The sequence below is a fragment of the Pongo pygmaeus genome, chromosome 19, assembly GCF_028885625.2.
Source record: "Pongo pygmaeus isolate AG05252 chromosome 19, NHGRI_mPonPyg2-v2.0_pri, whole genome shotgun sequence".
NCBI lineage: Eukaryota > Metazoa > Chordata > Mammalia > Primates > Hominidae > Pongo > Pongo pygmaeus.
This window is the reverse complement of record NC_072392.2, coordinates 93,461,563-93,488,294: the sequence shown is the minus strand read 5'-3', so window position 1 is coordinate 93,488,294 and position 26,732 is coordinate 93,461,563. Positions and strand designations below refer to the sequence as shown.

General features: G+C 51.7%; 2 protein-coding genes across 14 annotated transcripts in view; one reads left to right on the top strand and one right to left on the bottom strand.

Moving 5' to 3' along the window:
- Nucleotides 1-20,378, top strand: part of GGA3 (golgi associated, gamma adaptin ear containing, ARF binding protein 3) — a 34,232-nt gene extending 13,854 nt beyond the window's left edge. For 2 of the 11 annotated variants that reach the window (XR_010124790.1, XR_010124789.1), the window contains exons 2-18: nt 1,875-1,959; nt 2,087-2,162; nt 3,950-4,048; nt 5,077-5,200; nt 5,481-5,584; nt 5,735-5,815; nt 6,174-6,311; nt 6,944-7,025; nt 7,124-7,240; nt 7,583-7,828; nt 8,234-8,304; nt 8,539-8,858; nt 9,069-9,269; nt 9,563-9,728; nt 9,879-9,989; nt 10,251-10,570; nt 10,971-12,026. Coding sequence is in view for 9 of the 11 variants with exons in the window: in XM_063657104.1 (XP_063513174.1) it covers nt 1,875-1,959; nt 2,087-2,162; nt 3,950-4,048; nt 5,077-5,200; nt 5,481-5,584; nt 5,735-5,815; nt 6,174-6,311; nt 6,944-7,025; nt 7,124-7,240; nt 7,583-7,828; nt 8,234-8,304; nt 8,539-8,858; nt 9,069-9,269; nt 9,563-9,728; nt 9,879-9,989; nt 15,961-16,065; nt 16,660-16,698 (2,165 nt within the window). In the remaining 2 variants the exon portion in view is untranslated. Of the gene's footprint in view, nt 1-1,874; nt 1,960-2,086; nt 2,163-3,949; nt 4,049-5,076; nt 5,201-5,480; nt 5,585-5,734; nt 5,816-6,173; nt 6,312-6,943; nt 7,026-7,123; nt 7,241-7,582; nt 7,829-8,233; nt 8,305-8,538; nt 8,859-9,068; nt 9,270-9,562; nt 9,729-9,878; nt 12,027-15,960; nt 16,066-16,659; nt 16,929-18,969 lie in introns of those variants that run through there. The other 9 variants (XM_063657102.1, XM_063657103.1, XM_063657104.1 and 6 more) reach the window with 9 other exon arrangements.
- Nucleotides 12,859-26,732, bottom strand: part of NUP85 (nucleoporin 85) — a 31,239-nt gene continuing 17,365 nt past the window's right edge. For 2 of the 3 annotated variants that reach the window (XM_054456345.2, XM_054456348.2), the window contains 12 exons: nt 23,285-23,419; nt 23,058-23,180; nt 22,691-22,822; nt 22,364-22,470; nt 17,074-17,157; nt 16,859-16,924; nt 16,518-16,669; nt 15,545-15,662; nt 15,358-15,458; nt 13,820-13,971; nt 13,414-13,515; nt 12,859-13,037 (listed from right to left, as the gene is read on the bottom strand). In XM_054456345.2, the coding sequence (XP_054312320.1) occupies nt 12,936-13,037; nt 13,414-13,515; nt 13,820-13,971; nt 15,358-15,458; nt 15,545-15,662; nt 16,518-16,669; nt 16,859-16,924; nt 17,074-17,157; nt 22,364-22,470; nt 22,691-22,822; nt 23,058-23,180; nt 23,285-23,419 (1,374 nt within the window). In that variant the 3' untranslated portion in view covers nt 12,859-12,935. The remainder of the gene's footprint in view (nt 13,038-13,413; nt 13,516-13,819; nt 13,972-15,357; nt 15,459-15,544; nt 15,663-16,517; nt 16,670-16,858; nt 16,925-17,073; nt 17,158-22,363; nt 22,471-22,690; nt 22,823-23,057; nt 23,181-23,284; nt 23,420-26,732) is intronic. The other variant, XM_054456347.2, reaches the window with a different exon arrangement.

Sequence of the window (26,732 nt, the reverse complement as noted above, 5' to 3'; positions counted from 1 at the left end):
TAGCTGGGACTACAGGCATGTGCCACCACGCCCAGCTAATTCTGTATTTTTAGTAGAGATGGGGTTTCTCCATGTTGGTCAGGCTGGTCTTGAACTCCTGACCTCAGGTAATCCGCCTGCCTCGGCCTCCCAAAGTGTTGGGATTACAGGCGTGAGCCACTGCACCCAGCCCAGCTGGTGATTTTTTTTTTTTTTTTTTTTTTTGAGACGGAGTCTTGCTGTTGCCCAGGCTGGAATGCAGTGGCACGATCTCAGCTCACTGCAGACTCCGCTCCCCTGGATTCACGCCATTCTCCTGCCTCAGCCTCCCAAGTAGCTGGGACTACAGGCGCCCGCCACCTCGCCTGGCTAACTTTTTGTATTTTTAGTAGAGACAGGGTTTCACCGTGTTAGCCAGGATGGTCTCGATCTCCTGACCTCATGATCCGCCCACCTCGGCCTCCCAAAGTGCTGGGATTACAGGCGTGAGCCACCATGCCCGGCCCCCCAGCTGGTGATTTTTAAAGTTAACAAAATACAATTATGAGAAATCAGAATTCAGAAAGTAATGACAGAGAGGGGCTTGTCGGGAGGGACTCTGACGCCCTGCTTTGGGCCCTCATAGAGATCTGGGGAGGGAGCAGGAGTGTTTTAAAAGGTGTGCATCTTCAGCCTTCCATTTGTCTTCGGAACCCAAAGCCTTAAATTTAGCAAACAGCTGGAGAGTGCTTTCTGAAGAGGGAGCCTCTGGATCTGAATCAGAGATGGGAACCCATGTAACCACCCTCAGCTGGGCTCTTTGGTGTAATCACAGGTTTGGGAAGGTAACAGGGAGGAGAGCCCATACCAAATATCAGAACTTTGCATTTGGTGCCTGGATTTTAAATCCCAGGGGCCCTCTGAGAACTCTAGTACTTGTGTTTGTGCTTGACCATGGAAGGCCATTAGAGCCTGGGGGTGCTCGATACTCAAGCTGCAATCCCAGGCAAGGTGCACAGTGACCACGGCTTAGTAGGGGCTAAGTAAATTTTGTTGGCTTGACAATGATGAGCATTATGTGCAATTTCAAAAACACTTAAAGCATTATGGAAGGCTAGGTCTGGAAAAACCTTTTGACAGGTATGTCGAAAATATTCGCTGGGTGCAGCGACTCACGCCTGTAATCCCAGCACTTTGGGAGGCCAAGGCGGGCCGATCACCTGAGGTCGGGAGTTTGAGACCAGCCTGACCAACATGGAGAAACCCCGTCTCTACTAAAAATATAAAATTAGTTGGGCGTGGTGGTATGCACCTGTAGTCCCAGCTACTTGGGAGGCTGAGGCAGGAGAATCACTTGAACCCAGGAGGCAGAGGTTGCAGTGAGCTGAGATCGCACCACTGTACTACAGCCTGGGCAACAAGAGTGAGACTCCATGTCAAAAAAAAAAAAATTCATGGTTATAAATATGTATATTTTTTTATCTAGTTCAATCTGATTTCGGTTTCCCCAAAAACCCTTCTTGACCATCTCCACTTGCTTAACACTGAGCTCATTTTTATATAGCTGGAGTTCCCTTTATTATATTTACATGTTTTATGTAGGCATTTTTTTGGGAATATTTTAATTATTTGTGTTTGTCCTTTTGACCTTGATTCCACTCTAAGCTTCACGAGACAGAATTTGTTTTCTCTTTTATTTGTGACTTTCAAAATACTGGACAGAAAGCAGTATTTGTATTTGCTCTCCGACTGAATTTTTTTTCTGTCTCCTTGCTACTGACTGTTCTACTGAGGCTTCTCTATTAGAGAGTAAAGTTGAAAGCAAACTCTTAGTGCCTAAAACTTGCGAAGAAAATCTTCCATTGCGTCCTCCTTGCTCTTCCTAACACTTGTCCTCTTCTTTGTTCTGTTGCAAGATAAAGCCACCAATCCTTCCAACCGCCAGGAGGACTGGGAATACATAATTGGCTTCTGTGATCAGATCAACAAGGAGCTCGAAGGGTGAGTCTCAGCACTGTGGGGGCAGCTGAGAGGGAGCGGACTGGGAAGGGGAACAACCATGGCCAAAGAGGGCCAGCCAGGTAGCCCCAGGCTTAGTGCACTGAAGGGTATTCTGCTTGTCCCTCAGGCCACAGATCGCCGTCCGACTGCTGGCCCACAAGATCCAGTCCCCACAGGAATGGGAGGCGCTCCAGGCCCTGACGGTAGGTCCTTCACTCTCCGGAGGTGGAAACCGCAGCCCTTCACCTGCCCACGCCATTCCTCGTGCCCCCATAGCAGTTCTCAGGGCTCATGCCAAAAGCCAACAGAAAGTCCTTAATACAGACTAGATAGATCTCGAATCTGTTCAGCCAGCTGTTCCACAAATGTGTGTGCATTGTGCCAGGCCCTGAGGCCTCAGAGGTGACTGCAGTACCATCCCTGCCAGCACGGCCACATGGTTAGTGTGTGAGGCAGAGGGGCTAAGGAAAGCAGCCCAGAGTCAGGGCGCTGAGCCCCATGTGGCGCAAGAGAAGCTTGGTGAAGAGATGCTGACGGGGCTGTGTTGATAGTTCAGAGCTGGCCAGCTGAAGAAAAGAGGGGTCAGTCCAGTTCATTCTGTAGTTAATGCCGGTCACTAGCAAAGGTGTCGCACTGATGGCTGAGGCCCCTGGGGCAGATCTTGGTGTCTATTCAGACTGAGGGAATTCAAGGTGTGGAATGGTGCCTGGCCCTCAGTGCCTCCACATGCTCCGAAAACAAAGAGCAGCCGAGATCTGAGGAATCCGGGGCTCTAGCCTGACTGCATTCAGGTCCTGGAAGGAGAAAAGAGGAAATATCATCTGGTTCACGTGCACCTCTCAGTCATATTTGCTGTAGAACGAATTCCTTAAAACAGTGATTCTCAGCAGGGCACGGTGGCTTGTACCTATAGTCCCAGCACTTTGCGGGGCCTAGGCCGGGAGGATCGCTTAAGGGAATTCAAGACCAGCCTAGGCAACGTAGTGAGACCTTGTCTCTACAAAAAATAAAAAAATTAGCCAGGCATGGTGGCACACACCTGTGGTCCCAGCTCCTCGGGAGGCTGAGGTTGGAGGATGGCTTGAGCCTGGGAAGTTGAGGCTAAAGTGAGTGGTGATCACACCATTGCACTCTAGCCTGACCAACATAGTGAGATTCTGTCTCAAAAAAAAAAAAAAAACAAGTAACAAAACCCAGTGATTCTCAACAGGGCTTTCCAGGAAACATTTGGCAATGTCTGGAAACATTTTTAGTTGTCACACATCGGGGTGGGGGTCCTCCTGGCATCAAGTAGGCAGAGGCCAGGGATGCTGCTCGACACCCTATAAAGTGCAGAGCGGCCCCCCAGAACGAAGAATGACCAGCCCAAAATGTCAGCCAGGCCTCACCTGAGAAACCCTGCTTTAAAATGCAGAAGCCAAGAAAGGGAGCCTGGACAGTGCACTCCCCCTTAGAAACCGCAGTGCCAGGGATCACAGGCAGCACAGGAAAACCAAAGTGTGAGTTAGGGAGATAAACGGAGGGAGGAGAAATATCCTGTCATCTTTCTCAAAGATAATAGGATTTAAACATCCCTCCCATTCCCTGCACGATTGTTGGTGAGCTTGTGGAAAGAACCTGGGACACCGAGTCAGAGAAACTTTGTCCCTGGACCTCACCTCCCTCATTGTAAAACACGAGGCCAGAATCTTTAAGGAAGGCACCTTCCAGGACTGGCATCCAGGCCTTCTTGGGGTCGGGGTCTCGGAGTTTCTTGCTTTAGTCCCTGCCCAGCTTCCCCAGCAGAGGTTTGCAGTTGGAGGGACATGGTCTGTAAGTGATCTCGTTGCTTAATTACACTGTCCCTGGGCAGTGCACACCGCTTTTCGTGATGAGCTCCTTCCTGTGGGCGTGTTTATTCAGCACTCTCTGGGTGCCAGGGATCTTGCCAGTGCCAGGTCCCAGCCCCGAGCGCGCCCTCACTGAGCGCCTCTCCTCTGTGCGGCTACAGGTGCTGGAGGCATGCATGAAGAACTGTGGGAGGAGATTTCATAACGAAGTGGGGAAGTTCCGCTTTTTGAATGAGTTAATCAAAGTCGTCTCTCCAAAGGTCAGTCAGCGGCAGATTCCTCGCTTTTAGGGACTTCTTTTGTGTTCATTCCCATCTCCCATCATACTGGCTTTCACTGCCCATCCAACATCTCCAGGGAGCTGAGATTATTTGTGTCTTGTCCTTAGAGAGCTAGGCCCTGGAGGTAACGGGATGACCAAACAGGCCACAGGGACCGGCAGCTTTTTCTGAAGCGCCCTCAGCCCAAATCTGACAGGTGATGTGGCAGTGGCTGTGTGTTTATCCAGGGTGAGGGCCCATGTAGTGTGGGACTCTAGGTGCCTGGCACACGGCAGTTGTGGGTTTTGTGGGTTTTCTTGGCATGTCTCATGTGGATACGGGGAGCTGGCCTCTGTCATTGCTCCGATGCTCAGCTGGCCGTGTTCTGTTGCACGCTGGTGTGGCCCAGCTCTGGGCCCCCACTTAAAGCAGAGGGAATACTTTTCCATGCTAAAGACATTCTCATGAACACCCTCAAGATAAAATGCGGTTGTGTTTCTGGCAACTTGTGCGTGAAAATGCACGTTCCTCGGAACTCAAAATATCCACCCAACCATGGCCTGCACCACATGGGCATCAGGGTCATAAGGAAGCCTCTCTGTCTTGATGTCCCCAAGGCAGTAAGGAAAGGCAGAAAGCAGGGGTGAGCACCGAGGGTGTGGTCTCTGGTGTCAGACTCAGGTTTCCATCCGGCCCTTACACCCTGGAAAAGTCAGATGATCCCAGGCGGCAAATGGGGACGCCACCCCTACTGACGTGGCTGCTGTGCAGATGAGTAAGGTCATGAATGCACTTACAGGACACCTCCTGGCCCCCTGCCTATCCACAGACTGTATCCAGATGGACACAGCCACACCACAGGGAGTCCTTCCCCTCCCCACACTGTCTCACACACACTTGGACACCTGCGGATTTTGAGTAGGACCATAGCTGCTGAGCAGCCACACCATTGCTGTGGAGGGAGCCTTACACTTTCTCTGCCTCCGAACTGTACTTACTAGGTCCTCTCATTTTCTTTTGCCATGTAGTACCTGGGGGACAGGGTGTCTGAGAAAGTGAAGACCAAGGTTATTGAGCTGCTGTACAGCTGGACCATGGCCCTGCCAGAAGAAGCAAAGATCAAAGACGCCTACCACATGCTGAAGAGACAGGGTACGTGCCTGCCTGCCCGCAGCCTCCAGGCAGCCCTCGAAGGCTGGCCCAGGCAAGGAGAGAAGGGAAGGTTTGGGATCCGCAGAGTCCCTCCTGAAGAGAACAGCATTTGTCCCCAGGCAAGGCTGAGTCGGAGTTGGATGGGATAAGGTGTAGCGGCCTGCCCTCCACCCTGCTACCCTTTGCAGGTCTTGATCACAGGGACGTGGCCCTTGGTGTATGAGGAGGGGTGACAAGGCGACCACAGCCTGAGTGCACGTGCTGCCATGTCCCCTTTCAGGCATAGTGCAGTCTGACCCACCAATTCCTGTGGATAGGACGCTGATCCCCTCTCCACCACCTCGTCCCAAAAACCCTGTTTTTGATGATGAGGAGAAGTCCAAGGTAAAGGACACCCTGGGCCTGGGATTTTCTTGTATGAGAGTGGGTGGCAGCAGGGGAATGTGGTTTGCACTGTGCTGTGGGGAGCTCTCTGGGGTTTCCCTGGGGTAAGGGTGCTGCCTCTTCCCTTCACCTCTGATTTCCTGCTCTCAGCTTTTAGCCAAACTGCTGAAAAGCAAAAACCCAGATGACCTGCAGGAGGCCAACAAGCTCATCAAGTCCATGGTGAAAGAAGTGAGTGGGCCCCGGTCCTTCAGGCTCGGGGTGGAGGAGCCCATGGCCACACAGCAAAAGCCGCTTTGCCCCTGGACACGGGCCTGTTTTGTTCTCCCCTGCTGCCAGCTGCCCTGCCTGTGCCCCAGAGGCTGAGAGTGGGAGGAGGAGCACAATAGCTTCCGCAGGAGCACGGAAGAGAGGCGTGGGTTGGGAGCAGGGATGGGAAAGCAGAAGTGTATACTGGGCCCCAGGCACCCCACACTGAAAGGAGCTTCCGAGCCTCTGTACTTGTGTTGAGGGGTAAGGTGTGACCTGGCGGAAGTGGAAAGACAGTCAAGTGATGCTCTCTTTCTCTTGAACTTCTTCATTGGGGCAGGACGAGGCACGGATCCAGAAGGTGACCAAGCGTCTGCACACGTTAGAGGAAGTTAACAACAACGTGAGACTGCTCAGTGAGATGCTGCTTCATTACAGCCAGGAGGACTCTTCGGACGGGGACAGAGAGCTGATGAAGGTGGGACTGCCGACGGCAAAGGCTGCCTCCCGGGGCTGCGCTGCCTTCCAGGAGCTCAGCCAGCATTTGCCAAGCACCTGCCTTGTCAGAGACACAGCCTGTGCACTTGGCAGTGTATTCATGACCTTACTCATCTGCACAACAGCCACGTCAGTAGAGGGTGGTGTCCCCATTTGCCTCCTGGGATCAGCTGACTTGTCCAGGGTGTAAGGGCCAGATGGAAACCTGAGTCTGACTCCAGAGACCACGCCCTTGGTGCTCACCCCTGCTCTGTGCCTCTCCTTACTACCTTGGGGACATCAAGACAGAGAGGCTTCCTTGTAACCCTGATGCCCATGTGGTGCAGGCCATGGTTGGGTGGATATTTTGAGTTCTGAGGAACATGCCAGCCTGGAAGGCAGGAGGGGACTGACTTCCCCTGACCCATCCTGGTGACTGCTACCTAGACATCCTGGGTGACGTGGTGTGGTGGTGGCTGGTGGCAAGAAGATGTGTGCTGTGGTCCCAGCTCTGCTGATAATTGACCGTGGCAATTGGCATATCCCCGTCATTTTCTGGGCATGAACCCTGAATGAATCAGATGATCTCTAAGGGGCTTTGTGGTTTGATTTTTATGTCTGAGTCTCTTTCAGGAGCTGTTTGATCAGTGTGAGAACAAGAGGCGGACTTTATTTAAACTCGCCAGTGAGACTGAGGACAATGATAACAGTTTGGGTGAGTGAAAGAGCGACGGTCAGGGATAAGCCAGGCATTTGGATATGTGAGTGGGAACTGTCACAACAGGAGTGAGAAGTCTCTCTTTCCTGCTCCAGGGGACATCCTGCAGGCCAGTGACAACCTCTCCCGGGTCATCAACTCTTACAAAACAATTATTGAAGGGCAGGTCATCAATGGCGAGGTGGCTACCTTAACCCTGCCTGACTCAGAAGGTGAGATGCTCTGGTCCCCAACTCTAGACTCCTCCAGACCAGCCTCAGGTCCCTACCATGAAGCTGCGGGTGTAGGCTGGCCAGCGTGGTGGTGTTGCACAAGGCCCAAGGGAGTTCTTTGCCATTCCAAGCAATCCTCCAGCTTCCCAGAGGCCTGGAGATGTGGGTGGGAATTTCCCCGCCTGCTTTCTCAGGCTTGCTTTGCAGCATCCCCTGGCAGAGATGCCATTGGATTAGGCCAGAGGCTGTAGCAGTAACCTCTGTGCCTAGGGTGCTGCCTCCTGCCACACAGCCACTAGAAGACCCCTAATTATTCCTGTTCTGCTCTGTTGACCTATCCAGGAAACAGTCAGTGCAGTAACCAAGGCACGCTCATCGACCTTGCGGAGCTGGACACGACAAACAGTTTGTCCTCCGTGTTGGCCCCAGCACCCACTCCACCCTCCTCAGGAATCCCGATCCTCCCTCCACCACCCCAGGCCTCAGGACCTCCACGGAGCCGCTCCTCTAGCCAGGCCGAGGCCACCCTGGGGCCCAGCAGCACAAGCAACGCCCTCTCCTGGCTGGACGAGGAGCTGCTCTGCTTGGGTGCGGCCCACAGGGGGCGTCAGGGGCATCCCCTGACAGGGCTCTGGGAGGAAGAAGGGTGTGCAGAATTAGGAGGAGCCCTGAGCGGGGCCCCAGTGTGACTGTTGGGGTGGGCAAAGAACCCTGAGTTGTAGGTAGTCAGTGAAGTTTAGCGACCCTGAGGGCCCCAGGGCCATCCTCCCGGTGGACTCTGCCTCCTGCCCTGCACCCGGCCCCACAGGCCCCCCACTTCTGCATCATGGACTGGAGGGCTCCATTCCCCTCTGGAGGCTGCCTGCAGAACAGCTTCTCCCTGCACCTTCACCCATTGATGTCACTTGTCACCTGACCCCTCCTCAGGCAAGGTGGGGCTAGGGCTGCCTAGCTCAGAGCCTCTTCTCATCCGGTTTTTTTCTCTGTTGTCAGGCCTCGCCGACCCAGCCCCTCATGTTCCTCCCAAAGAGTCAGCTGGGAACAGCCAGTGGCACCTGCTCCAGGTAGGGGCACAGGATCAGTGACAGCACTACTGTGCCAAGGACCTCTACTTTCCAGCATCATGTCTCCTGGGCTGCAGTTAGCTGTCCTTCCCCTCCAGAGCGTGCCAGCTGCAGCGGGAAACAATGAGTGCCTCCGGGGCTGTCTTGCGTGCAGTCCTTGGAGGGCTGCGCCCTGTTCCAGCGGCAGGCCCTCCCCACCCACCCTCGGCTCACCACCCTTTCTGTTGCTCATAGAGGGAACAGTCCGACTTGGACTTCTTCAGCCCCAGGCTGGGGACCGCTGCCTGTGGCGCCTCCAACGCTCCTCTGCTCCAGCCCTCAGCACCCTCCTCAAGCAGCTCCCAAGCTCCACTGCCGCCTCCCTTCCCAGCTCCTGTGGTCCCAGCCAGTGTTCCTGCCCCCAGTGCAGGCTCCTTCTTGTTTTCTACTGGAGTGGCCCCAGCCTTGGCCCCAAAAGTTGAGCCCGCAGTTCCTGGGCACCATGGCTTGGCGTTGGGCGACAGCGCGCTGCACCACCTGGATGCCCTTGATCAGCTTCTAGAAGAGGCCAAAGTGTAATGAGTGGGAGGAGATGTGGGGTTGCTGAGGGTTGGGCCTGAATGTGTCAGAACCAGAGCTAACTTTGAAGGGGTGGGGGTGCCTTGTCAGTCAGGCTGGAAGGCAAGGGGTGGGCCTGGGTAAGAGCATGGCCAAGGGGCCTTGGGTGAGAGTCCTGCAGCTCTGGCTGGCTCTCTGATGTGCTTTCCATCCTTCCCACCTCCCAGGACCTCGGGCTTGGCGAAACCCGCTACCTCCCCTCTCATCCCCACCACCACCCCAGCCAGGCCTCTCCTGCCCTTCTCCACGGGGCCCGGCAGCCCGCTCTTCCAGCCACTGAGTTTCCAGTCCCAGGGCAGCCCCCTGAAGGGGCCTGAGCTCTCCCTGGCCAGCATCCACGTGCCCCTGGAATCGATCAAGCCTAGTAGGTGTTGGAGGATTGAGGTGGGTGGGGTGGTGGGGCCTACAACCACGGACCTGTAGGACATGCGACACGGATGGATCCAGGTACTCTTTGCAGGGGGTCCCTTAAAACCAGGCAGGCCTCCCTGCCTGCATTCTGGGTCTTAAGCTCCTCACTGAGCGCCCCTCCCAGATTCCGTTAGGAAGCATTGGACTCATCGTGACCGCGGAGTAGCCCTTTTCTCCTCACCGCTGGGGCTCTGTTGGGTGTCTCTGGTGCTGCTCCTCCCACACTCACATGTCATGTTCTTACAGGTAGTGCCCTTCCTGTGACAGCCTACGATAAAAACGGCTTCCGCATCCTCTTCCACTTTGCCAAGGAGTGTCCCCCAGGACGACCTGACGTGCTGGTGGTGGTGGTGTCCATGCTGAACACGGCTCCCTTACCTGTCAAGAGCATCGTGCTGCAGGCTGCAGTGCCCAAGGTACCAGTGTCTCCCTGGGGCCAAAACCACCTTATCTTGACCCTGTTGTGTAGAGGCCTTTGCAGCCAGCAGGTGGCAGTGTGTGTGTGCACTGCGGGTTCCATCTGGGGCACCGGCCAGTTCTCTTCAAAGGAGCTTCTCTCTCTTTAGTCAATGAAAGTGAAGTTGCAGCCACCTTCTGGGACAGAACTCTCTCCATTTAGCCCCATCCAGCCACCTGCAGCCATCACCCAGGTCATGTTGCTGGCCAATCCACTGAAGGTGAGCAGCAAAGAACCCAGGGGTCCCAGCCTGAGGCCCCAGCTGCCCCAGATTAGGACCTCAGGACCACCACCTCCCAGCTGGAAGTGTTTTGACTGTAGGATTGACACATCGCTTTGCTGCCTTAGGTTAAGCATCTGAGCATGGTTGGGGTTGCGGGGAAAAGGGACCATTCCTCTAGCACAGAGAGGGTAGCAGAATAGAGGGCGTCCTGCCGAGGGGCCGCCCGGGCTGGATCTCACTTGCTGCCCTCTGTCACAGGAGAAGGTGCGGCTTCGGTATAAGCTGACCTTCGCCCTGGGGGAGCAGCTGAGCACAGAGGTGGGCGAGGTGGACCAGTTCCCTCCTGTGGAGCAGTGGGGGAACCTATGACCCCAGAGGACGCTGTGATCTCCACCTTGAAGCCAGGCAGGCTGCCCTGAGACGGGGAGGGCTCTGGTCCCGTCACTCTCCATGCCCTGACAACAGTGCTTGTAGCTTTGATGTGGAACAGGGGCCCTGAGCATTTCTGCTGAGAACCAAACTGCTGCTGTGATAACCTCTCCTTTGGCCCCTAAAAGGACCTGTTTTTATCTTCCTGTGTGAGTTGAAGTGGCCATATGCTGTCAGGGGTGGGGAGTGGCCCCTGACTTCACTGCTGTCCTGGGAACACGGACCCCCAGGCTTGGCGTAGGTGTTTGCTTCCTTCTACTGGCATTCACTGAAGCCACCGGGGCGGGGGTGGGAGTCTCTAAAGAGAGACTGTCATGGGTCATTCCCCACAAGAGCCACATCCTCACACCTGACAGATGCACGGCCCAAGGGGCTGCAGCCCTGTTGGAATTCCATGCTTCCCCCGCCAGCCAGCTCCTGCTGCCATCCCCAGGGAGGTGGCCCAGAATAAAGAACTGGCATACTGCAAAGTCCCCAGCCCTGCCTCTGGTGGACAGCATCGTCCTGGAATGGCCACGGAGTGATGAGCTGTGTGCTTGTCTCTGGCAGTGGCAGGCTGTGTCCTATGGACATCTTGGCAGGACATGGAATTTGGCCTCATGAAAGGCCCAACTAGGCATAGGAAGGAAAACGAAGAGAGCCAGTATTTCCCCTTCTCCAGAAGCAGGTACTCAGCTTTCTGGGAAAAGCGTGCCTCCAGCCATGGGGACAGGCCATCCTACTGACTACCTCTTGCTTGGCATGAAATAAACTGCTATCCTCCCCTTGGAATCTACCGCCACTCTACATCCTACTGCTTTGGCCTCCCTCTCCTCTCACCAGATGGCATGTGGTGTGGCACTTGTGGCTGGACACAGGAGGCCTCAGGATCACAAATGTTGCACTAGACATATATCCTAATGTGCTGCCCAGAAACCTCAACTGTTCCCCAGCTCCTGAGGGGCACTGTCAGCGAGATGCTGGGTCTGGAGGTGATGAGATCAGGGGCCACACTTGAGCCGAGTCACCAGATCCTATTGCTTCAACAGTGCTTGGCCCCAGCCAGCTTGTCCCGGCCACTCTAGCTGCTGGATGTGATCCTGGGACATGGACTCCAAGCCTCCCTCACAAAAAAAAAAAAGAAACAATCACCAGCTGCCATAGACACGGGGGAAGCTTGTGGAGCTCAGGTGAACAAGCTCAGCAATCAGACATCTCTGGGGAAAGGAAGGTGGCACAGACCACGTTCCCTGGTTCCTCCCTGCCCCTTGCCAGGCTTCCTTATTCCTTACTATGGAAGAGGTCATATCCCTTCCCTGCCCCTCGCTGTCTTTAGCAAGCAGGTTTCACTGCTTCATTAGAAGAGGACAGGTCAAAAGTGAATCATTTTTCACTACTTAAGGAATAAATCCAAGAGCTTTCCAGAGACTGGCTGCTGCAGCCCTGGGAATGTCTGTGGAATTACCATGTGGAAATGGAACTTTCTGTTACGCTCTAGACATTACAATTACTTGAGTGTTACTCGTTACTACTGAGGTCAATGCTTCGTGGCAAATGGCTGTACTGGATGTACCAACTCTGCTGCCCTTGTTTTGCTGCATGTTAAATAAAACCATTTTCACTGTACTTGGAATCTTCCTAGTATAGATGCCATTTACCCTGATGGAGGAAAAGGTACCACCTATGAATCCTAGATATACATGAGAGGACAGCCTATGATAGAACTGCCCAAGGTTTTTGTTAAAAGTGCGGGTTCCTGTACGCTTATATTTTAAGGGAACTAAATAACCAAAATGTTAAGTGTTCCAGAAGAGATGAGGCAAGATTTCAGAAGCACAAGTATACCACCAAGTGTTCTTGTTCAGATTTCCAAGACACTGCAGTCACCACAACTTTGGGGGTTTCTTTTTTTTTTTTTTTTAACAGAGATGGAGTCTCCCTATGTTGCCCAGGCTGGTCTCAAACTCCTGGGGTTGAGGGATCCTCCCAAAGTGCTGGGATTACAGACGTGAGCCACTGCACCCGACCTGGGGGGTGATTTCTTATCTAAGGAGGCACAGGAAGACAGTTCCGTATCAGAACATAAAACAAAGTCGGGTGTGGTGGTTCACGCCTGTAATCCCAGCACTGTGAGAGGCCAAGGCGGGCAGATCACAAGGTCAGGAGTTCGAGATCAGTCTGGCCGACACAGTGAAACCTCATCTCTACTAAAAATACAAAAAAATTAGCGGGGTATGGTGTGCACCTATAATCCCAGCTACTTGGGAGGCTGAGGCAGGAGAATCGTGAACCCTGGAGGCGGAGGTTGCAGTGAGCTGAGATCGTGCCATTGCACTCCAGCCCAGGCGACAGTGCAAGACTCCGTCTCAAAAAAAAAAAAAAACAAGCATTTTTTAATCTTATACCTCAGGTTCAGACTGGACAGATAAAAAATTCCCTGGGTGGACTCTTAAGAACCTACATTTGCAAAACAACATTTATTCTTTTTAAAAAATCTATATACATTGCCATACAGATAGCACATTGAAGCAGTCCTCAGGAACCTTCCAGTGAGCCTTCTCTTATAATTGCCCGAGCAAGATTTCGTGCCAGAGCAAGTCTCAGCATTTCCACCTTGGTGGTCTCTATGTCATCATCCTGCAAAGCAGAGAGCGCCAGCATGAGATAAGAGCAGGAAGGAGCCCTTTCACACTCCCGAAGGTTCTAGCTAATCCAAAGGTAGAGGGCACTTAACATTCATAGTAGCTTCCAGCAAATTATCGATATAAAAGAAAGCAATACCAAAGGGCCATACTGGAAATGATGAACAGCAAAGAACAAAATGTAGTAATCAGAACACTAGAATCCCTGATTTTCTCCTAAAAGAAGGTGGTGTGTGAATTACACAGGTTAAGGGGAACAGAGGCACATGTGTCCATAGGAGCCAGTGTTTCTGGAGGGAAGGGGAAGCCTGAGATAGAGGGAGCCTTTTCCCACCTCCATGTGGAACCATCAACCCAAAAGTGAAAATGACCTGGAGCTGCTCGGTATCAGATTCTCCATGCACAGGTCTTCTTGACGTCAAGTCCTCCAGACACCGCATCAACTCGTAAGTCTGTTCTGCTGAGAAAATCACCTAGGGAAGAGAGCCTGCCTTGCTTGGCTGCCCCCAGCCCTGGCCTGCACTGGTTGGGGCAGGGGCCCATGTTCGGACGTTCTTCCTTTCATGCCCTTCGCAAGAGTGTGCTTTGTATACAAATACCTCATTTCAAATCAAGCAGTGTTTCCTGTGTGAGTCTAGAATTCCAGAGAGGGTGCTAAGGGGAATACACACGTGCAGGCAGAACAAAGGAGGAAACACGCACATCAGCAACAGCTATACAACTAAGCTCCAACAGGGACTGACAAGCAAAGAAAACCACCGCTGCTGCAACCTTCACCTGTTTCTGTTCCAAAAGGGGCAAGGCATCTGTCAGCAGAGTCATCCAGAAAGACCGAGGGGCAATCCGAGACGTCATCAAGGACAGGAGGAGAGAAGCTGCGTCGGCAAAACGCTTCTCCCCGTACATACGGTGGAACTCGCGATACTTTCCTATGGCGAAACAAGAGCATAGGCGAAACAATTTGCATATTCCCCCAAATTGCCCAAGTGACACCTACAAAAGTCACCCTGGCCCTAAACAAAAGAAAAACCTCAGACCAGCCACTCCACAAAGCAGGAGATTTTTTCTGTCTCCAAACTCATAGGTCCCAATGAGATGCAGACCAAGAGCATTCAAAGCAGACTTGGAAGAACTCCAAAGAGCCAAATCGGAGGAAACATCAGAGTCAAAATACATAACAAGAGTCATGGATTAAAAGAGATTGACTACGCCAGGCGCGGTGGCTCATGCCTATGCCTGTAATCCCAGCACTTTGGGAGGCCGAGTCAGGTGGATCACCTGAGGTCAGGAGTTTGAGACCAACCTGGCCAACATGGTGAAACCCCGTTTCTACTAAAAATACAAAAATTAGCCGGGTATGGTGGTATGCACCTGTAGTCCCAGCTACTCAGGAGGCTGAGGAGGAAGAATGGCTTGAACCCGGGAGGTGGAGGTTGCAGTGAGCCAAGATCATACCACTGCACTCCAGCCTGGGTGACAGAGTGAGACTCCGTCTCAAAAAAAAAAAAAAAAAATGGAGGCACTGGCCAGGCACAGTAGCTCACACCTGTAATCCCAGCACTTTGGGAGGCCGAGGCGGGCGGATCACTTGAGGTCAGGAGTTCCAGGCCAGCCTGGCCAACGTGGTGAAACCCCATCTCTACTAAAAATACAAAAATTAGGCGGGGTGCGGTGGCTCACGCCTGTAATCCCAGCACTTTGGGAGGCCAAGGCAGGCGGATCACAAGGTCAGGAGATCAAGACCATCCTGGCTAACACGGTGAAACTCCATTTCTACTAAAAATACAAAAAATTAGCCAGGCGTGGTAGCGTGCGCCTGTAGTCCCAGCTACTTGGGAGGCTGAGGCAAAAGAATCGCTTGGACCCGGGACGTGGGGGCTGCAGTGAGCTGAGATCACGCCACTGCACTCCAGCCTGGGTGACAGAGTGAGACTCTGTCCCAAAAAAATAAATAAATAAAATACAAAAATCAGCCAGGCGTGGTTCCGCATGCCTGTAATCCCAGCTACTTGGGAGGCTGAGGCACGAGAATTGCTTGAAGTCAGGAGGTGGAGGTTGCAGTGAGCCTGGCAGCCTGGGCCACAGAGCGAGTAAGATTCTGTCTCAAAAAAAAAGAAAGAAAGAAAAACATGGAGGCACTAAGGAGATGTAACAGCCAAACTCATGATCCTGGACATGACGGAGGATGTTTCTGGGACCACTGATGCAATGGGAATATATGAAGGAAGCACTGGGAGAAGTCTGACATGATCCCTGTAACCTCCCCAACTACCCACTTGTGCCCAAAGCACAGGGCACAAAACCCAGAGACTCACCCAGGAATGTCAGTCGGTCACTGAGCATCATGGCTGGCCCCAGGTTGTCAATGAGATCCAAATCAGAAAAGCAGCCTCGCTCACAGTAATCCCTGAGGAACCTGCAGGGCCCGGCCCGATCAGAGCAGCAGTCTCAGGCCCACCTCAACCACCCAGTCCCTGGGAAGCCAACACTAGCGGCACCCACCTGTCTGACACGAGTGTGGCAAAGGCGGCATCCTTAGCACGGATGCTCCAGGAGAGGGCAGAACCCAGGCGATTGTTGCGGACAGCTTTCATGGCTAAGATCTTACAAATGCTGCGAACTTTCAGGGGAAAAAAGGTAAACGGCTTTCACTCCACAAATCACTCCATTCCTGAGCCCCATGGGGACCGGAGTGGCCTCACAGCCTCACTCCACTGCAGAGCCACTCTTTGGGCTCTAAATGCAGCTGGATCGGCAGAGCTAGAAACTCAGGCTGATTAACAGTGTCTGGGATCTGCTAAGAGTGTAAGTGCCCATCACGGCAAGACTGGCTCTCTGAGTGTGTGTGGCTTCAAGGGTAGCAAAATGTTGCTCCCTACATGTCAGCTCTTCTATTTTTTTTTCTCCCTACGTGTCAGCTCTTCTATTACCTCTCCAGATGCCTCAAATCACATCTTCCTGTGGATCGTGAATACCATACGCTTTCACAAATGGTCGTGAACATGCAACTGCCTCTCTGCAGGGTAATAACTCATGTTTACATCACTCAACAGTGAGGGGAGAAAGGAAGGGGCAGACTTGGTCATCCTCATTCCACTCTCTCTGCTTTTCTGGAGCCACCTCCAGCACTGCTTCCCCACTGAGCCAGGCTGAGCTAGCAATAGCAACCCACCTGGACAAAGAAACAGCGCCAACCCCAGCCCTGACCTCGTGGAATCAAGTGTGTGAGAAAAGGGGCGGCTCAGGCCTTTCCAGGTGGTGTGTAGATTTTGTCTGGGTTCCAGTGGATCCCTAGCTTTCCTGTCCCTCCCAAATAATTATCCCATCTCTTAGTTTACCTCTTGGCGTCCACAGCCCCAAGTCGCCAGTGTGGCTTGTGAGGAGGAGGATGGCTGGGGTAGGCATAAAGTGTGACCTCAGGATCCCCTGACTCCCGCGTCCCACAGATGGTAGGCTGGGAGCAGGGCCAGCTCACCTTGTTCAGTCATCTGCCGCTGCTCACAGATCCGCAGAACCTTGAGGGCTTTCTGCTCGGTGTTCAGAGGTATCCGTTCAATGTGCAGCTCCAGGGAGACTCGGCCCAGCTCGGGGCAGTAATCAAAGTAATCCACCCCCAGCTGCCACAGGCTGCAAAGGTTCGAGGAGGACAGGCATGAGGTGCTGCCTCATGGCTCCGAGGACTGGCACCTGCAGCTCCCTTTCACCCACCCTTCCGAAGCCTTCAGGGAGCCAACTGGGAGAGAACAGTCCAAGCTCCAATGGCATCCGCATGCTGAAGAGCACCCGCATAGCCCGCACCCATGGGGTCCTTCCTACCTGGGATGAGCAAACAGTCCCGAGGCGTACTCCAGCAGGAGGAACTCTCTCATGTTGGAACCGAAACTGGAATAAAACATAACAAAAGACCAAGACTCCTGGCCTGCCCTCTTCAGGGCCCCCTTAGCCCAACCTCCCTTTCAGGCATTCAGTTCACCCCACCCTCGAGGGCTTGGTGGTAAGAAGAGGAGGATCGGCGCCTCCAGGCCACTTACTAGAGGTTGTGTGACTGGAGGAGCTTGCAGTGGTCCAGCAGGTCTGTCAGGTGGGCCACAAACCACCAGTTGCTCAGGGCGATGCTGCAGATTCAGACACCAAGGCAAGAAGGAAAATCAGGGCACAGGCCGTGTCCCACAAGAGTGGGGGTGAGCAGAACCCCACATGTCCTGTCCCTCAAAGAGATGGGGCCGGGCGTGATGGTAGCTCATGCCCGTGATCCCAGTACTTTGGGAGGCCAAGGCAGGCAGATCACCTGAGCCCAGGAATTTAAGACCAGCCTGGGCAACATGGCGAAACCCCATCTCTACAAATACAAAAATTAGCCAGGCATGGTGGCACACACCTGTAATCCCAGCTACTCGAGAAGCTGGGGTGGGAGGATTGCTTGAGCCTGGGAAGCAGAGGCTGCAATCGGCTGAGATCACGCCACTGCACTCCAACTTGGGTGAGAGAGCACAACCATATCTCAAAAAAACCAAAAAAAAATTGCTCAGAAAGTAGTTGAGATGGAGTCTTGCTGTGTCACCCAGACGGGAGTGCACTGGTGAGATCTCGACTCATTGCAACCTCTGCCTCCCAGGTTCAAGCAATTCTCATGCCTCAGTCTCTTCAGTAGCTGAGATTACAGGCATGCGCTACCACACCCAGCTGGAAAGTAGCTTTTGAATGTTCTCACCACACGCACACCAAAAGGGTCACTATGTGAGGTGACGGATGTGCTCACTAGCTTAATTTCACAATGTATACGTCTATCAAAACCTGTTGTTGGCCGGGCGCGGTGGCTCACATCAGTAATCCCAGCACTTTGGGAGGCTGGGGTGGGAGGATCACGAGGTCAGGAAATCACGAGGTCAGGAAATCGAGACCATCCTCGCTAACATGGTGAAACCCCATCTCTACTAAAAGTACAAAAAATTAGCCGGATGTTGTGGCGGACACCTGTAGTCCCAGCTACTCTGGAGGCTGAGGCAGGAGAATGGCGTGAACCTAGGAGGCGGGGCTTGCAGTGAGACAAGATCGCGCCACTGCACTCCGGCCTGGGTGACAAAGTGAGACTCCATCTCAAAAAAAAAAAAAAAAAACACATGTTGTTACACCTTGGCCGGGTGCAGTGGCTCACTCCTGTAATCCCAACACTTTGAGAGGCTGAGGCGGGTGGATCACTTGAGCTCAGGAGTTCAAGACCAGCCTGGCCAAGATGGCAAAACCCCATCTCCACCAAAAATACAAGTTAGCTGGGCGTGGTGGCGTGTGCCTGTGGTCCCAGCTACTCAGAAGGCTGAGGCAGAAGATCGCTTGAGCCCAGAAGGCAGAGGTTGCAGTAAGCTGAGATCGTGCCACCACACTCCAGCCTGAGTGACAGGGCAAGACTCTGTCTCAGAAAAAAAAAAAAAAAAAAAAAAGTTGTACACCTTAAATACATACTACTTTGTTAATCACACCTCAATAAAGCTGGGGAAAAAAATGGGACAGAGTGGGCTGGGCCAGGGGAAAGGACACCTCAGCTTCCCAAAACAGCTGCTGCTACCCAGATTTCTAGCTGATGGTTATGTCGAAACCATTAGAGAAGCCAGTGAAAAGGCTCTAGGGGACCCAGGCTAAGGGAGCCAAAGCCTTATAGCCTGCACGAAAGCCACCCGCAAGTGCAAGGAAGGGCTGAGACGGTGCCCGGTGTCTTCCCAAAGGATCCAGCAGCCTCCAAGGCTGGAAGGCAGCAAGCACTGAGAGCAGAGAACTAACAACACAACTCAAGTGACGGAGACCAGACATAGTGCTGCACAAGGCCACCACAGTCTCCCTACAGGGCCCAGCAGGCCTGAACCACACAGGTCTTAGATCACACACGCACACACTCCCACTCTCACACACTCTCTCTCTCTGTCTGTCTGAAGGATTCTGAGTGAGCAGCCGAGACACAGAGCAGGCGGGCATCCTTAACATTCAAGGCGGGAAAGGCCTAATTATCAGCTCCAAAGTAGTCCTCTGCTGAAAACGAGAGAACGCTGTGGAGTTGGGAAGACCAGCTACGGTGAAGGTGACCCCTCTGAGCAACTGTAGCCCCAAATGAGCTGTTTGTCCTGTACTAAGGTTACTGTCAACTCCTTCCCCAGGCCCCATCTTGCTCTTTGGGGGCTCTGGAGTAATCAAAGCTCCAGTGCCTCTGCCTGCTATTCTGGAAATGGGGTGTGAGGTTTGTAAACACTGCTGCACCCTGCATCCAAGGTTGTGGGCTGGGCCAAAATACAAGTCAGAAGATTCTAGATTCAGCAGACATTAAGCTGGAACTCTTCTTGGTTATTGAAGGAAGACTTGTCACCTTTTAGCTCGATACTTTTGGAGGACTTGAAGGGCACCAGGAAACTGCCGACATCTCGCCCAACTCCCAGTGAAGTGCACCCCAGCTGTTTCCTCTTGCCAGATAGCAAGGAACTGGCCCGTCTTCAGAGGAAGCTGTAAGCCAGGAGGGAAGAAGGGACCCTGTGGAGGACTCCTGCCATCTCCTTTCAGCTGAGGGGTTAGCAGTCAAGCGTGCCCACCCAGGCACTGAGAGACAAACCCCTGGCCCTTTAGCAGGGCTGAGGAACTACAGCCTCTGAGTCAGGATCCCCTGGCTGCCTTTTCTGCCCCTTAGGGTCTGGCACGATTATTGACATAGGAGTAAATCAGGGGCCCACTTAGAAACCTCCCTTCTCCATGTTCATATGAAGGTGGTGTGAACAGGAAAGGAAAAAAAAGAAAGAAACCTTCTTTCTAATGCCTTTAAAAAAGCATGCCAACAGCCCACTGGCTCAAGTCCAGAAAGAGACACACTTCCCTGCCGCCCAGAACTGTGCATGGGTCTGACTGATACATCCCATGAGAAAACAAGTGCCCACAAGACCCTAATTCAACCTTTCCCCAGAGCCAGGAGGGCACACTTCCTAAAACTGCTACTGCCTCTGAAGACATTGCAGCCCATTTCACAATTCCTGGGACAAGCTCTCTTTTCTGTTCCTCTTTCAAAACAGGACAGGAGGTAGCCTCGCGATCAGAGAAATGCAAACTCCAAGATTTCCCACTAACAGAGCTCAGATCCCTTCCTGCTTGTGAGAGTGGAGAGAGGCTGAGACTGGGGGACTGCAAGCCTAATCCTTCCTTGTCTGCGTCCGGCACGAGAGTGATGTTGTTCACCCCTCTTCATTGGTACTTCTCTTTCTCTTCTGCCACTGGAAACAGCAGGATGCTTTCCCCTTTTATACTCCCTGCATCCAAGAGACTTGTTCTGCTCAAATCTGTTCTATTCCTAAAAATCTAGATACAGCTTATAAAGGAAGCCCTAGTGAAACTCACTCACTGTTATAGCACAGGAAATTTAGAATACTCAACTATGGGCAGAGACACCAACAAAGCCAAATGATGGTGTGTTTGTGTGTTTTTAAGTTATTCTCACTAATTCCTCCATGCAGGGACTTCTCACGATGTTTACAGGCCTGTGAAAATATTGACACAAAACTTGACTTTTAGGCCGGGCATGGTGGCTTACGCCTGTAATCCTAGCACTGTGGGAGGCCCAGACAGGCAGATCGCTTGAACTCACGAGTTCAAGACCAGCTTGGGCAACAAAGTGAAACCTCATCTCTCCAAAAAAAAATAATAATAATTAGCCAGGCATGGTGGCACACACCTGTAGTCCCAGCTACCTGGAAGGCTGAGGCAAGAGGATCACTTGAACCCAGGAGGTCAAGGCTGCAGTGAGCTGAGACCACTCCACTGCACTCCAGCCCGGGTGATAAAGTGAGACCCTGTTTCAAAAAAAAAAAAAAAAAAAACTTGGCAGGGTGCGGTGGCTCACGCCTGTAATCCCAGCACTTTGGGAGGCCGAGATGGGCAGATCACCTGAGGTCAGGAGTTCCAGACCAGCCTGCCTAGGCAACATGGTGAAACCCTGTCTCTATTGAAAAACACAAAAATTTGCTGGGCGTGGTGACGGACACCTGTAATCCCAGCTACTTGGGAGGCTGAGGCAGTAGAATCGCTGGAACCCAGTAGGCAGAGGTTGCAGTGAGCCGAGATCACGCCACTGCACTCCAGTCTGGGTGACAAGAGCGAAACTCTGTCTCACAAAAAAAAACCCAGAAACAAACACACAAAAAACTTGTTTTTCATTCCCCAAATCTAGTATCATTTTCTTGAAGCCCTGGCATTCTTTTGGCCAAAACAAGAAGAGCAGGTAGGGTGAAGGAAACTCTTCCCATGCCCAGATCTACAAAGAGCCAGTTGAGGTCAGTGAATCTGACACCTGATCAAGGCCATCTTCTGCCATTACCCACTTCCTCCCTTCCCAGCAGGTCTTCAGTGCAATGCCCACCATCCAGGGTGCACAAGAAGGAAGGGGACCTTCTTTCTGACTTACCATATATGGAGAGTTCTGGAAAGGTTTACCTTTGATTCATTATGTTTGGCTATGTTTGGCACTCCCTTTCCTGCCTTGCTAAAGATTCAGTGCAATCATAGAACACCCTCTTTTGGACAGAGGGCTGGAAATTCCGAATAATACCCAGCCTCAAGCCCAGTGGTTCGGTAGCTCACATCACTGGAGTGAGACTCTTGGAACACGCCACCCCATAAGGTGACTACGTGTCCATTAGGTGCCAAGAAACAGGCTTGCTGGCTTTTTCTAGATTTTAAATGTCAAAGTAGTTTCCCACAATGTTATTTTAAATAAACATCCCTGAAATGGAAACAGTTATGTATATGGTAGCCCTCAAGCCTCCAGGAAGTCCCTAAGCTCACCCAGAGAAAAGCCATTATCTACCTGTGGCAAGTCAAGCAGGGGAGCAGATACTATGGTTTGAAGGGGTCCCCTCTAAAACCCCAGTTTTGCCAATGCGATGGTATTAAGAGGTAGGGCCTCTAAGAGGTGATTAGGCCAGGAGGACTCCTCCCTCATGAATGTGATTGGGTGCCCTTATAAAGCGACTTGACGAAGGGAGTTTGTCCTTCTTGCCCTTCCACCACATGAGAACACAGTGTTCAAGGTGCCATGCTGGAAGCAGAGAGCAGCCCTCACCAGCAACATTGCCAGTGCCTTGATCCTGGACTTCCTAGCCTCCAGAACTGTGAGAAAATATCTTTTTCTTTATAAATTACCTGGTCTCAGGTATTCTGTAATATCAGCGTGAGATGGACTAAGATAGCAGGTCTGAGGGAAGAAGGGTAAGGAAGGAACAGGCCACTCTAGAAACGCAAGGTGGTGATATTTGTACACCTAAAAATGGTTACAGTGGGGGGTGGGAGAGATCCTACCTGCACTCTTTGATTACTTGATGGATGTCAAACTCAAAGGCCGCCAACAAGATGTTGTCCAGGGGTTCTGGGCTGCTTTCACCTCCCAGAAACAGGTCCAGGCTGGACTGTGGAAAGGTGATGACACTCAATCCCGAGGATGGAAGCAGAGACTCGGGGCAGGCAGGGCTGCTGTATAAGGAACCCCAGAGAAGGGTGCCATGTTCTTTCACTAAGGGCCAAAGGAAAGGGTCTTCCTGTTCCTCAGGGAGGAATTCAAAGAGAATGACCCATCAGGGCACCCCCAGGACTCCTACCCCCACCCTTGCCCTCCCCGAGCTCACTCACCTGGGCGTAGTAGTGCAGATCAATGGGTTTTACTGTGGGATTGGAGTACAAGAGCCGAGTCACTAGGAAATGATACCAATTACTCAGAAGTTCCTTCTGCTCTAACAAGGCAGCTTCGTCTCCCAGCATAATCTGAGGAGAGAGACATTTGTGCTGAACTCTGTCCTCCTCTCAGGGGTACCTTCTCCATCATGCGCCTGCTCTCAGCTAAGGGCACTGGATTTCAACTAGTCTGAAAGCTCTCGCCATCACGGCAGAGCAACAGACAGCCCTATCCGAGGAGGAACAAGCTCCTGCCACTGCTGCACTGGATGCCACAGCCCCCACAGGAAGCCAACATGGATGCAATCTGAACTGCTTCCCAGACCTTCAAGAGAGACTCCAGGTGAGGGCTGGTGGCGAATGTGCTGTCCTGGAGGTACCGCTCACATTCCTCGTGCCAGTGCTGCCACTTCAGCTCCAGCTCTGTCAGTGTCTGGGTGTTCCCGGGCTAAGGGAGAGACCGGCCATGAGACGTCATCCCATCCAAACCCTTTATATTTAGTGAATCATGCATCTCCTGTGACCCAGCAGAGCAAAGCCACCCCCACGTACACTGAGAATGGGCATTGTCCTCATCAGGTCCCCCATGATTCGGCATATGCCTGCAGAGGCGGGGCTGGCGTCAGCTTCCTTGGAGAGCATCTGTCGGGCCTCATCCAGCCGGCCCTGCAGCACCAAGATGGTCACCTGGGAGGAGATCCGGGCCCATGAGCACTGGCAGGAGGCCTGGCCCTGCCAAGGTGTGAGGAGGCCAGTCCTCTCACCCCACACTTTGGCTTTTTAACTCCTCACACGTAGGCTTCTTTCTGCCCCTGAGTCTGCCCTGGGAAGAATGATGGCTCTTTCCCTCCAGAAGTAATCTATCACATCCAATCTCATGGCTTTGTCACCTCCACTATGTTTTTCAAGCAGCCAGCTGTAGTCCATTATAGCCTGTGACCACCTTTTTGTTTGTTTGTTTTTGTTTTTTTCAGAGTTCCACTCTTGTTGCCCAGGCTGGAGTGCAATGTCATAATCTCGGCTCACTGCAACCTCCACTTCCCGGGTTCAAGCGATTCTCCTGTCTCAGCCTCCCAAGTAGCTGAGATTACAGGCGCATGCCACCACGCCCAGCTAATTTTTGTGTTTTTAGTAGAGATGGGGTTTCACCATATTGGCCAGGCTGGTCTCTAACTCCCAACCTCAAGTGATTCCCCGCCTCAGCCTCCCAAAGTGTTGGGATTACAGGCGTGAGCCACCACGCCCAGCCCCAGCTTTTCAAAAATAAAAGAAACAGAAAAACATGTTCCTCTACCCGCTTCCCCCCACCCCTTCTCCACCATCATGGTGTGTGCTGTTGATTATTTCTCCCACCGTCTTCTCACAAAACGTCCAGGATCATGCAGTTCCTAGCCAAGAAACAAAAGCAAAATCGTCCCATTCACCAGTGGATTCAGATTAAAACTGGTAATACAGGGCCGGGCGTGGTGGCTCACACCTGTAATCCCAGCACTTTGGGAGGCCAAGACGGGCAGATCACAAAGTCAGAAGATCAAGACCATCCTGGTTAACATGGTGAAACCCCATCTCTACTAAAAATACAAAAAATTAGCCAGGCATGGTGGCGGGCGCCTGTAGTCCCAGCTACTTGGGAGGCTAAGGCAGGAGAATCGCTTGAATCTGGGAGGCGGAGGTTGCAGTGAGCTGAGATTGTGCAACTGCACTCCAGCCTGGGCGACAGAGTGAGACTCCATCTCAAAAAAACAAAACAAAAAAAAATAAAACAAAACTGCTAATACAGTTAGCTACAACCCCAAGAGGAGGGACTGAAGAAGAACCAAGCTGGGTCTGCCAGGAATTACACATGAGATGAGTCTACACGTAAGACTATCATCTTATCACAGCAAGCTGAAACTGTCACCACTATCTGGAAAGGTGGACATACTTTGTTGAGAAAATCATTTTTCTCTGATTATAAGCTCTACAATAGGTTGGTTCAATAATAAATATGTGAGAAGTTTTGTTTGGAAAAAAATTAAAATGAAATAATAGAAAATATCAGAATGCATTAAATAAAATGGTTCATAAAAGTTTCAGTTCAAATATAAATATGTAAAATAAATACACTCAGGCCAGGCGTGGTGGCTCACGTCTGTAATCCCAGCACTTTGGGAGGCCGAGACGGGTGGATCACCTGAGGTCAGGAGTTTGAGACCAGCCTGGCCAACATGGTGAAACCCTGTCTCTACTAAAAATACAAAAATTAGCCGGGCGTGATGGTGCATGCCTGTAGTCCCAGCTACTCGGGAGGCTGAGGAACGAGAATCATTTGAACCCGGGAGGCAGAGGTTGCAGTGAGCCAAGATCACACCACTGCACCCCAGCCTGGGTGACAGTGAGACTCCATCTCAAAAATAACATAACATAACATAAAATAAAATAAAATATACACTCAATGCAAATAGTCTTCACTGTTCAGTCTTTATCTCTGAATCTGCCTACTCACTAAAATTTATCCGTAACCCCCAAATCAGTATTTGTGGTACTTTCAAATCAAAATTCAGAGTGGCAAGAATATTGAGTTGCTTGACACACACTAAACAAGGCTTTATCGTGATGCAGTTAGTGCCACATTTTTTTCATTTTTGTACATTTTCTTGGGTCCCCACGTGTAGTACTGAAGTGCTTTCTAGTGTTGCTAAGTGCAAGAACTATGGGAGGTGTTAGATAAGCTTCATTCAGACACGAATTATAGTGCTGTTGGCCCTGAGTTCTTTCCTTTTTTTTTTTTTTGAGACATTGCTGTCGCCCAGGCTGGAGTGCAGTGGCGCGATCTCGGCTCACTACAAGCTCCACCTCCCAGGTTCATGCCATTCTCCTCCCTCAGCCTCCCGAGTAGCTGGGACTACAGGCGCCTGCCACAATGCCCAGCTAATTTTTTGTATTTTTAGTAGAGATGGGGTTTCACTGTGTTAGCCAGGATGGTCTCGATCTCCTGACTTCGTGATCCGCCCGCCTCGGCCTCCCAAAGTGTTGGGATTACAGGCGTGAGCCACTGCGCCTGGCCGACTTCATTGTTAATGAATCAACAATATTATGTCAAGTAAGTTGTCTCTAAACAGACACACACATAAAATAAGTGATCAGTTATATATTGACTGGTTGAACAAAATGAGACCAAAGGCTTGCAGGAACCTAACTAACCTTGTATTTCCCCTAGGAGCAATGGTTCGATATTCACTAATTCCGTATTCAAGGCACTGCACTCCAGCCTAGGCAACAAGAGCAAAACTCTATCTCAAAAAAAATAATAATAATAAAATAAAATAATAAAAAATATATATACAGATACATACTGATAACTCCCAACTTTTCCTCTCTAGCCCAAACTTCCTTGTCTGAATTCCAGCTTTGTATATCCAAGTGCCTAGTCAACATCTCCACTTGGATCTTGAATAGGCATCTTAAAACGTAACCTGTCGGACAGGCATGGTGCCTCACACCTGTAATCCCAACACTTTGGGAAGCCAAGGAGGGTGGATTGCTTGAGCCCAGGAGTTTTAGACCAGCTTGGACAACATGGCAAAACCCCGTCTCCACTACAAATACAAAAATTAGCTGGACGTGGTGGCACGCCTTTGTAGTCCTGGCTACTTGGGAGGCTGAGGTGGGGAGGATCACCTGAGCTTAGGCGGTCAAGGCTGCAGTGAGCTGTAATCCGACCACTGCACTCCAACATGGGCAACAGAAACTCTGTCTCAAAAAAAAAAAAAAAAAAAAAAACACACACACGAGAGAAACATGTCTAAAATTAAATACCAGTTTGCCTCCAATTCACCAACCTCATCCTCCCACATTCTTCTATTTCTTGCATGCCCCCATCAAATCAATCCATCAGCAAACCCCATCAACTCTCTTCAAACATATCCAGCCTACACCACCACCATCTTTTGCCTGGCTTAGTACAGCAGAATCCAGACTGGCCTGTTTCCATCCTTGCTGTAGTCTCAACATGGCAGCC